This window comes from Heloderma suspectum, chromosome 15 (genome assembly GCF_057233095.1).
Source record: "Heloderma suspectum isolate Gila_16-S chromosome 15, 16-S_ref, whole genome shotgun sequence".
Taxonomy (NCBI): Eukaryota; Metazoa; Chordata; class Lepidosauria; order Squamata; family Helodermatidae; genus Heloderma; species Heloderma suspectum.
The window spans coordinates 9,446,897-9,458,346 of NC_139472.1; the positions used below are offsets into that span (position 1 = coordinate 9,446,897).

The 11,450-nt window shown below is 49.0% G+C and overlaps 1 protein-coding gene across 1 annotated transcript; it reads right to left on the reverse strand.

Annotated features, from left to right (window-relative positions):
- Positions 1-700: 700 nt before the first annotated feature.
- Positions 701-9,116, reverse strand: LOC146335302 (F-box only protein 6-like). The gene is made up of 6 exons (XM_084821923.1): positions 8,943-9,116; positions 5,711-6,000; positions 3,362-3,467; positions 2,986-3,081; positions 1,592-1,721; positions 701-1,453 (listed from the first exon to the last, which is right to left on the reverse strand). The coding sequence occupies exons 2-6, from the start codon at positions 5,973-5,975 to the stop codon at positions 1,316-1,318; spliced, it is 735 nt and encodes a 244-aa protein (XP_084678049.1). The 5' UTR covers positions 5,976-6,000; positions 8,943-9,116; the 3' UTR covers positions 701-1,315.
- Positions 9,117-11,450: the final 2,334 nt, after the last annotated feature.

The following is an 11,450-nucleotide window of genomic DNA, read 5'->3' on the forward strand; positions in this document are numbered from 1 at the left end:
GAGGATAAAACGGAGAAGAGGAGGAGGGTAATGTAAGCCACCTTGGGTTTCTTGCGAGAGGGAAAAAAGGCGGGATATAAATGCAATAAATACATAAATAAATAAATAAATAAATAAATAAGTGGCAACTGCATCAACTGTGTTGGCAACCTGGCCCCCATTTCGCATCCACCGTAATGCAGGTGTGAGGCGGGCAGTGTTGTGTCCAGCAGGGAAGAGCTGAAGCTAAGGCAGAGCGAAGATCTGTCCTTCAACTTCCAGGGATGTTTCTTCCCCTGTGAGAGAGGCTTCTATTGTTCTGGCTCATTATCAGGGTGTTCTATAATTTATTTTAATGGTGTTGGGGGACTTAACTAATTACCATGAGATAGCCAAGGGTGCTGTGGATTTTTCTTTCTATTACACATCTCTCCATTGCTCTGCAGCCTCCCAGGCCGCCTGCACTCCTGAGATGAAGAAAACCCTATGGGATGAATTACTTCTTCATGACTTCCCGGGGACTTTGCTTGAAGTGTGGGAAGCCAAGGAGGCTGCAGGCTGCTGGAGAAACTACTGTACAGTGAAAGACAGGACACTTGCATACACTTCTTAGCCACCTCCCAAGTAAGATAAGTGTGACTAAATCTGTCTGCTATCAATCAGCCCCCATCAGACCTGGGAATCTCAAAAGATTTGGGCTAACGAAGCTGCACACAAGAGTGCTTCTAATCTTACATTGCTTTATTGATTACAACAACAGCATATATAGAATTTGCACTTCAAATCACAGATATAAAATAGGTAGAATTTGGTCCCTATCCAATCATACTCACCATCACACTACTCAGTGAGACTTTGCTCCAAAGATTATGGAGAGATACGATAGGGCTCTTCAAGTCCTTGAAAGGTTGTCGCAGAGAGGAAGGCCAGGATCTCTTCTCGATCATCCCAGAGTGCAGGACATGGAATCATGGGCTCAAGTGACAGGAAGCCAGATTCCGGCTGCACCTCAGGAAAAGCTTCCTGACTGTTAAGAGTGATACGACAATGGAACCCATTCCCTAGGGAGGTGGTGGGCTCTCCCACCCTGGAGGCATTCAAGATAAGGCTGGACAGCCACCTGTCAGGGATGCTCTGACTCGGATTCCTGCACTGAGCAGGGGGCAGACTGGATGGCCTTGTGGGACCCTTCCACCCCTGCTATTCTAAGATTCAAGGTGTGCACCTTCCTGATATCATCACGGCCAAGTGGGGACTAGAACCTGGGTCTCCAGTCCAACACGCTAACCAGTACAGCACACAGATCCGTTTCTGGACTCCTCCGCAAGATCTCAGCCTAGATCTCCTTCTGTGGAAAGTTCGGGCCCACAGTGACACTGGTGTTGGTTATGAAGCCAAGGTCCACCCCACCAATTCCATGCATGACAAGGACATGGCGGACTCCAGGAAGGTAGTTGTGAAAAGTGTACGAAATCTGGAAATGAAAGGGAAGGGGGGGGAGAGTGGTTGGGTCCACAGGGATGGCAGATTTAGATGTGGGGACGGGGACTGCACCTCACCGGAACCATTCACCCCAAGCCAATTCTACCCCTTCTGCCTGGGCATCTGTTACCTCGCTCCACTTTTCCTCCTCGTCCTCAACGATGTCCAAGTCTTTGGCTTCACATTGACAGAGGACTTGAAAATCTGCAGACAGCAGCTTCACGGACAGTGTGTAAAAATCAGCGGCGAAACTGTCAGTCCTAGTTTGGACAGCGGGGGAAGAAAATGGCGGCACTCGTGAGCTGGGCATACAAAGCATCCCCGTTGCTCGGGAGTTGGCTGAACCACGCAGAGAAGATCACGTTACCAGCCGGGGGGTTCATCTGTCTTGGACAAAGCTCAGATACTGAACCAAAGCGGGTTGCTTTGGAGGTATTTGGAGCAGCCCTGAAGTGAAGTGGGCTTCTCCCAAAGCTTTGGATCCGCTTCGGTTGGTTGGAAGGATGTTTACAGTTTCCTAACCTCCCTCAAGCTTTCCTTAAATGCCAGGCATGGGGAAAGAGGATGTGGCCCTGGGACTGGCAGCTCGAGCATCCAACAAGGGAATGACTGCTGTCAGGCGTCCTTCTGTGCTGCCCATCAGAAGGTTTGTAGAAGGAATGTGTCAGAAGCCATTCCAGTGTTTGCACCGATTTTGCGATTGTGAGCCTGTGGCGGCAGAGACACTCAGGGCTTCCAAGAACAGTTGAAGAGCCGGCACTAAGTGGACTCAGGGCTGCCTGTTCCCTGGGAGCTGCTGCTGACCCAGCTCCCTGAACAATTGTGTGGGCTTCCACCAAGCCCCTGCAACCCAGATCAAGCACTTTCCCCCTGGCTGCCCCCTTACAGCTGAAAACAGAGCATCTGTCACCTTCCTGCTAAAGGGGGAGGGCACCGCTGGCAATTTATAGCAGGGGGTCATGTGCAACTCCGCCACGTATCAGCCAGGACAAGCCTGGAACCTGAGAACTTAGAAGAGGAGGCAAATCCTGCCACTGGTCCGAGCAATTCAGGGGAAGGTTGGTCAGGGGAAGTTGGAGGGTGCAGACATCTCTTTGGAGACCCCCACTGGGAGCAATGCCCCACCCAAAGGGGTTGTGAAGCACTGCAGTGATGGGACCGCTCCCACCCCATCGCTTCAGGACATTGGTGGTGATACGGGGCAGTATCCAACGCTGTCATTCCGCAAACTCAAATAGCGGTAGCGGAGCTCCGCTGAATCTTTCTGTTGCACAACTGCTTGCCTGTTACACTTGTGCAACCGGCCGCACAAGCAGAATGCCCAGCTGCTTGCACAACCACACTTGCACAAACAACTTCAGTCGGATCCTTCTCTTGTGCGCAGGTCAGAACCTAGCTTCCACTAGCGCAACGTCATTTGCGTTAACAGAATGACACGGTTGGATGCTGCCCACGGATTCATTGAGCTGCTGCTAGGAGAGCAACCAAACCCACACCACTGCGTAAGTTGGCTCCAGCACTTACCACTCCTTCACCACAATATCTGGCTTGATGTGATCCATCAACTCGTCCCAGTAGCCGTGATCCTTTAAGGTGATGAGCTGACTTTTAGGGCTGGGCCTGAGGCACAAATCAAGGTCATCCAAAGTACCTTCATCACCAATGGAGCTTCTTCTTTTTGTGTTCCAGAATAAGGGTTGGGCAGAAGGTCGATTGGGATGGACTGGTTGATCTCAGACTTTGCAACTTCTTTTGTTTTGTCTTTTCCCCCCACTGTCCACATGGAAAACACCCGCTCTGGGCAACAATTCCCACGAGAATGACAGGAATGCATCCCTCTCTCCAAATTCATCTTAGCTCAAGCAATTCAGCTCAGCTCAAGCAAAAACATGCTGCTTACCCCATAAATGAACGAAAGCAGGATGTAATATGCTCCAGGGGGAATCCATCCAGGCGATCCGTGCTCCAGCCATACTCTGGCCTGACTTCCCAGAAGTCTAAGTCCTCTGTGGAAAAGCCAAGAAGATGGACAGGGAAGGGAGAGGCTTCCATTTTAGTCCCTGCCAAGGGAAGGAGCAAACACCTCCAATCCTGCAGCGATGCAAGCTTTTGCATCAGGCTTGTAGCAAAGCCTTTCCCCTGCCCCCACTTAAAAGAAAAGCAGAAGGTAACTTGGTGCAGTGGTCACAGCACAACTGGAACAGATCGAGGCCACAACCTTACATACATAAGTAACTAGGAGTAAATCCCAATTGGACTCAATGAGGCTTGTTTCCAAGTAAACATGTACAGATTAGAATGTTAAAGGTTTCAGACAATTTACAATCTCATTGCTATATTCTGCATGTTCAGAGAAGAGTAAAACCCCGTTCGGTCATTCAAGAAAGTGTAGGTTCTACTACAAGTGAGGAGGAGAAAACAGGGACTAGGATGCCAGCTCTGCCTGCCTCCATCATCAGTCTTCTTGACCCTGGAGTAGGGATGGCGGAGAATTTCTCCACGAATCTCCGGGAGGCCGAATGCCAACGCTTCCCCGAAATTAGTGGAGAAATGGTCCGCTCCCCCCCCCCCGGGATGGGACTTACCTTTCCCGACTGTCCCTGGCACTGGCAGCTCCCAGTGGTGGTGCAGCGGCGGTGTGGCAGCCGGTCTTCCGACCGGCTGCCACCGCCACCATTTCCCAGTTAAAAAAAGAAAAAACTCAAGCAAACGTAATAGCGTTGCCCTTATTTTCGCCATAGTCTACGTAAATGTTTATGTAGACTACACATGCCCAAATAAGGAATGCAAATGGCGGCGCCCATGGGCGCCACCATTTGCATACGCGCTTTTTTTTTCCCCCCCAAAGTCAGCCATGATAGGCTACGTAAGGATTTACGTAGCCTATCACGGCTGACTGCAGGGACACAAACGGCGGCGGCTATGGCCGCCGCCATTTGCGTCCCAGCCGGCAAGGAGGATTCGCGGCCAGAGGGACAGGGCGCCTCGCCCCCAGCCAAAATTTCGGCGGGGAGGGATGGGGCGCCTCCCCCCGCCAAGAATTTCAGGGGGAGGAACAAAGCGCCTCCCCCCCACCGCGAAGCAAGCTGCGGGACCAGGTAAGGGACTTTCGTCCATCCCTACCCTGGAGACCTTTCCCCTGGCTCCACCTTTCCCCTGGCTGCACCCCCTTTCCCCCAATCACTTTTTGTGCAGTTTTTTGCCCATTCTAAAAGGCTGGAAATAATAATTGTTGTTGTTATTTCCACTTCTGTATTATTTATTTATTTATTTATTTCATTTCTATACCGCCCAATAGCCGAAGCTCTCTAGGTGGTTCACAAAAATTAAAACCAAACACACAATAAAACAATTTAAAATATATAGAACATTAAAACCACAATATAACAATGCAACCACAATAAAATCTAGCAGCAGTGCAGGAGTTTAAAATACAGATTTAAAACAGCAAAGATAAAAATTTAGAAAGCTAAAATGCCTGGGAAAATAAAAAGGTCTTCACCTGGCGCCGAAAGGAATACAATGTAGGCGCCAGGCGAACCTCACTAAGGAGCTCATTCCAGTGCCCCAACAGCCACCCAAGATCTTTGGGCAGTTCACAAAAATACACACCACAGTACAGATAATCAAAACATAATATAAAATCTTTGATGTATAATATAAAATTTTTGACGTACAAAAGTTAAAACAATTTAAACAGCTAAAACGGTTATGCTAAGATACCAGACCTGATAAAACAATTGACACAAAGGCCCCATTAAATGCCATCAAGTGCCTGGGAGCAGAGGGCAGTCTTAACCCGGTGCCGAAAAGATGACGGACTTCAGGCTTAGGAACTGGCTGTAAGAGCTTTAGGTTACAATAGGCAGGTACTGGGGGGCTGGCTCCGCCCCTTTGCCTCTTGCCCTGCCCCCTTTGCCTCTTGCCCCACCCCTTTGCCTCTTGCCCCGCCCATCAGTGGAATGCAGCTCCCCGACAGCTCCTATGAAATTGAATTCACCCCTTGGGCTGAAAGAGGTCCCCCACACCTGGGCAAGACAGACCAATAGCCTAACCTCCTATACAGCAGCTTCCCATGACTGAAACAGAAGCTACATTTTGAAGTAAAACAGCCCTGGCTAGACTATACCACATGACGTTTCTTTTTATGCTTAATTTCGCTCCAAAGTATCTGACACTTTAATAAAAACAACAAAAAATCTTGTGGAACAGCTGGAAGTCAGCCTTTCTCCCAAAGAGGGACACCCACCTTCTCCGCAAGGGTTCTTGATTAAGTTTCTCTTTGTGCCACAGAGGAAGTAGAACGTCCTCCAGTCCTGGACTGAGCAGTCCAGCGGCATGAGGTAGTGGTAACCATCCTGTTTCCACTTCTGCTTCCACTCCGCGTTCAAGGAATCGGCCACATCCCGCCACCGCGAGCAGACGAAACGGCAGCTGCGAACCAGATCCCAGGAAGGGACCCGAGACAGCACATCCACCATGATCTCCTCGGGCAGGTCACCAATAGTGATCATCTTCTGTCAGAGCAGGGTTATCTGGCTGGGAAAATGGACCAAGACAAACGGAAGACGGAGATGGAGACAAACAGAAGAAGAACCATCAGCAGTGATGTAGTGAAGTCGGGGCTCACAGGGACAAAGCACCGGCACTTTTTTTTTAGTAGGTACTCTGACATCATCTGCCCTCACTCCCTGAGGTTTCTCAGCTTCCTCTGAGCTTAGCTGCAATCCTGGGTGTAGCTGAAGGAGAGGTGAATGCTCCCAGTAACAATCTAGTATTCCCTGTTGTAATGCAAAGTATTTTGGGGTGGCTTGGCCTTGAAGGGGCAGTTAAGACCCGTTCGCTTTATAAAAGCCCTGCCCCTGGGGCAGATGGAAACTGCTAGACACATTTTGTTGATATGGATCAATGCAACTGCCTGAATTTTTGGACTCTCCTTGGGGGCATGGCTATAGGAACTGTCATGTTGAGCGCCCACCCTTCAAATCTGATCACCACATCATAGGCCATCAGGGCACCAAGAGCTATCCCACACATGTTTAGTCAGAGGTAAATCCCAATGGATTCAATCAGACTTCCTCCCAAGTAAGGTTGCATAGGATTCCAGCCTCAGCTTTTTTAGCAGGACAGAATCAAAGCCTGGATGTGGAATCCTTTCGCTGGAGGGCGCATCTGGGCGACAGATCAACCTGATTGTAAAAGGGAGATATCAACCACTGTAGAAGCCTGGTGCTGATTGTGACAGATCTCCATTATCTTGACAAGCAGCCATCAAAAATGAAAAGAAAAAAGGCCCTCAGGAGACAGGGCTGTGACCATGAGAAGGGGGAGTGGTCAGGCTTCCAGGACCTGAGGCATTCTAAGATAAGTCTTTCCCTGAATGTTCAACCCTTTCCCTTATGGAGATCTGCAGAGGGGAAAGCCTGCAGATAGTAGTAGTCAAGCCAGTGTGGCAGCAACTGAGGTCTGAAATCCCACCCAGGTCCACCTTAATAATGGGGCAGAGAGCCAGGCCCCATTTGATCTGGGTTTGAATTTCCACCTGACAAGCTGTTTCTCTGTTTCATTATTTATAGGCCAACTTTCAGGGCTACCTCATGCCAAGGAGGATTTCAGCAGACTGAACATAACCTATTAAAAACAGAGCACCATGATATAATACAGAACACATCAAAAAAACAGAAATAGGAGCAGCAGAAAACAGCGACAGCAGAATAAACACTCCTAAGATTGCTCAAAAGCTGGGTGGAATAAAAAGGGTAAAACCTCTACTGGTATTTAGGTTCTCCTAAATACCAGTAGAGAAGGAACCGCACATATCTCCCTGCAAAGAGAGCTCCAAATGATGGGCCACCGCAGAAAAGCCCCTGTTGCCAGTACTCAGTAACCCAATGGCTTCTGCTGAAGGACCAGAAAGCAGGGCCTTGGAAGCCGACAGTAAGGCTTACACAGGTTGATCTGAGTGAAATGGAAACTTATCCATGGTTTATTGACACATAATGCTCAGCGTGTTCCAACTTATTTTTCCTTATCCTCCTCTTGGGCATCTCTGTCCCAAAGGAGAAATCAACTCTATTGATCAGTGTCCAAAGCAGAATACTGACATAAGGACATAAGAAGAGCCCTGCTGGATCAGAGCAAGGGTCCATCTAGTCCACCATTCTGTTCACACAGTGGCAAACCAGCTCCCTGTGGGAAACCCACAAGCAGGACATGAGGGCAACAGCACCCTCCCGCCCATGTTCCCCAGCAACTGGTGCACGTAGGCAGAGTGCCTCAGACACTGGAGGCAGCATATAGCCATCAGGACAAGTAGCCACCGATAGCCTTCTTCTCCATGAATGTGTCCAATCCCGAATGGGCAAATATTGCTATGTAACACCAACCCCACAATGCTCAGAGATAACTTCCCTCCCTATTGTTTCACCTTCAGCAATTTTAATTGAGGAGTCTTAATTTTAAAAAAAAATTAAACTATTTTGCCAGCATTTCAGAGGACCGACCTCATTTGCTCTTCGATGCTCCCAGATGGCTTTTATGACTGAATGAGGTCTATTTACCCATCTCACACCCATTCTTGTACCAGGAAAAGACTCTGTTTTTCTGCCCAAAGCAGAAAACTGTTAGAGTTGCTTATTAACTGCACTGGTTCAAAGTTTCCTCCATTCTTCCCTATGCCTGGGTAGGACATTTCCTGGTACACCTGGCTCCAAATAGGTGCAGGAAGAGAGGGACAAAAAACCCACCAGGTGCACAGAAGAAAGGTTTGTTTAAGCCCGGTATGTTTCAGAATCAATCCTTCTTCAATGATATCCACAATATAAAACTACAATGTGCATGTTTAATCAAACAAAAACTTCGATAGCCAAACTTTTATCACACGCTCATTGGCAAAACGCAAGGAACAGGACAAATTGTTTACCATTTGGAAAGTTCCTGGTCAAATACGAAAATATAAACAGAGAGTTGGGGTGTGAAACAGCCACAACAACCGGATTATTGTTGTTCTAAAAGAATGTATCCAATCAACTAGTGTAGATTACAAAGAAACCAAACCAGGCTAAGAGATGCGAAGAATCCCAAGAAGCTCAATTATAAAGCCTTTCGAATTATATAGCCTAGAAGACGCTATTTACAATACATAGAAGCTAATATCAGCTTTGTAAGTGTTTCACTGACAGCCCCCCCCCCCTCACACACACACACTGACAGCTCCCCAACCTGATGAGCTCCAGATGTTTTGGACTATTTATTTAAAACATTTCCTGGCTGCCTTTCAGGGCAGGAGCCCTCCCACGGTGGCACGTTACAACTACCAGCATTCCTACCCATTGGCTATGTTGGCTGGGGCTGATAGGAATTGCAGTCCAGAGCATCTGGAGGACACCAGGTTGAGGAAGTCTGACTTATGAAAGGATGAACCTGGCTGCTAATTAAGCTATGCTAATTAAGCCCCCCTCCCCGTCTCTGGTGGGGTTTACCTCGGCTGAGTAGTTGAGGACTTTCGCTGTCCTCTGGAAGCAGAAGGCGAAAAGAAGCGTCTCTGCCCCGCTCAGCACCCAGCAGCGGAAGGAATCTAGAGCGCTCCCGTGGAAGGTGAGGCCGGGAGATGCTCCGCCCATCGCGGTTATTTGACGACCCCTCCCTCCTAAGAGGAGGGGAATCCCGGCTCATTTGCATCCGATGACGCGTCTCCGAACGTTCCGAACAACCCCTCTCGTGGCTCGTTCCGGCTACGAGGTCGAGCGCTTTAGCGAAAAGCTATGGGGGGGGGGGGGACTCGTGGCCTACAACTCCCATCAGACTTGCCAGCACAGCCAACGGTGAGGGATGATGGGAGTTGTAGTCCAAAATATTCCGGAGGGTCTCACGTCGCCCACCCATTGCTGAAAAGCGCCCTTCGCCATCCTGGTGCCCTCCTGGGCTTTTGGACTACAACTCCCATCAGCCCTAGCCAGCATAGTGAGGGATAATGGGACTTGTAGGCCAAAATATTCCAAGAGGTCCCCAGTTGCCCAGCCCTGCTTTCAAAAAATATCAAGAGTTCTCCATCCTTGCTGTGAAGGGAGCAAAAGCGGCGAATTCCGCGAGACTTGCTTCGGAGTCAACGAGAAGGGAAGGAATCCGGCTTGAGAGAATAGACTTGGAATTGGAAGATGGACGCGCAGGAGGGGTTTATCCCTGGGCGGAAAAGGCTGCTGCAGGCGGCCCAGAGAAATCAATGGAAATAACAAAACGGGGTTCTTTCCATCTTCTTTCTTTCTTTCTTTCTTTCTTAGCGAGGCTGTGCTTGGAAGGGGCGTGGCGATCCGAGAGTTGCGTCATCGTATGCAAATAGCCTTGGCGAGGATTCCCTCCTCCGCCCCCAGAAGAGTGTGGGTGGGACAAGGCTTGGTTCTCATGGTCTCATCGAACCACTTTCGATATCCTCCTCCTGGTTGCCAGGCGGGGATAAGACAGATTTTCTCCTCTGGGAGGCTCCACGGGTCCCTTGCATCCTTCCCAGCCTAGCCTAGGTAAACCCCAGAAGGGGATTTTTATTTTATTTTTTTAAGGTGGGGAGGGAGGTTGATTCCTCAGGACAGTCTGGGAGCTTTTAGTTTTAGGCAGGATCCGAAAAATGGGAGCTGGCGAGGCTTGACCTGCATCAGTGGACTCAGCCCCGGCACCTCTTTGCAGCAGGAGCGCCAGAAAGGCTCCCGGAGCTGCATATATATAATCAATTAAACAAGGTGGTCCCTGCCCAGACTGACAATCTAAAAAGACACAGCACGCAAGGAAAGGGGCATGGGGTGGGAAGAGGAAAAATGAAGTCTTTCAGGAGAGTTGCTGGAAGGGCCCTGCTTCCCTGCTCTCATCTCCCTTCTACGGCATGCTTGTGGATCATTTGGGTCTGCTGGATATCCCGGATAAATTGTCCTATGCAGGAGGGGTCAGTTAGACCCATAGCGCTAAAAGAGGGGTGTGGTGTCATTCTGAGGGTTATGAAGTCAATGCAAAATGGCATGAATGGGAACGTAAGAACAACCGTGCTTAAAATTGGCATGGCAGTTGAGCGTTCAAAGCATTTTGCAAACGGCGTTCCAGCAGGCCTTGCAACAGCCCTGTAAGGTAGCCTAGTATGGCTCAAGATGGCTGTGGGCAGCCCAGTCACTGGGGTACAACAAAGTGAAAGGGTTTAATGCCTTCACCCCCGCTTAGAGGCATCTTGCTAATCGACTTCATGCAGCCGCTTCCCTTTCTCATGTTTCTCTCTCTCCTGGTCTTCTTCACAGGCGGCTGACACCTTTTTGAAAGGTGATAGGGAGCATCAAAGATTTGCCTTGGAGGACCGCCTTCACCCATATCAGCCTGCCCGCACTTTAAGATCAGAAAGAGAGGCCCTTTGCATTTGCCCACCTGTGAGAGCAGTCAGGTGGGTGAACACATGTGAGAGGGCTTTCTCTGTAGTAGCCCCACATCTATGAAACAAGTTGCCATTGGAGGTCCGCCATGCTCCATCGTTGCAGGCTTTTAAGAAGGCCTTGAGAACATACTATTTTACTGGCCTTCTATTTATATGATTGCTGCTGTTAACATCATTGTTGGTTTTATTGTTGTTTTTATTGTTGTTTTGTTTTAATCACTTTTAATATTTTAACCATTTTTATGTATTTTATTGTTGTAAGCCGCCTTGGGAGGGCTTCTGCCTTGAAAGATGGCCAAGAAATATTTTAACTAAATAAATAAATTGCCAGAAGAAGTGCTGCTGGAGGTCCTGTCTCTGATCCCTACGGTGGACCTGAGTTACAACTGCCATCTGGTTTGTTTGCAGTGGTGAGACCTGGTGGACTTGCAGATTCTGTGGAAGCACCAGGACCAACAGAGAGACGATGGCCTTGAGACACAAGAGTCAAAGGCCTTCTGCATTTTCCTCCACCTAGAGAACTTAGTAACGAATCCTTTTGGCAGAATAAAAATGCCACGATGCAAAGCTGATTCATAAGGGC

Excerpts from the sequence above, each read along its gene's own strand:
- LOC146335302 (XM_084821923.1), bottom strand. The coding sequence starts at position 5,975 with ATGATCACTATTGGTGACCTGCCCGAGGAGATCATGGTGGATGTGCTG. Across the intron at positions 3,082-3,361 it reads TGCTTTCGTTCATTTATGGG|GCCCAGCCCTAAAAGTCAGC; the intron begins GTAAGCAGCATG and ends TTTGTGCCTCAG. Across the intron at positions 1,722-2,985 it reads GATATTGTGGTGAAGGAGTG|GACTGACAGTTTCGCCGCTG; the intron begins GTAAGTGCTGGA and ends TGTCCAAACTAG.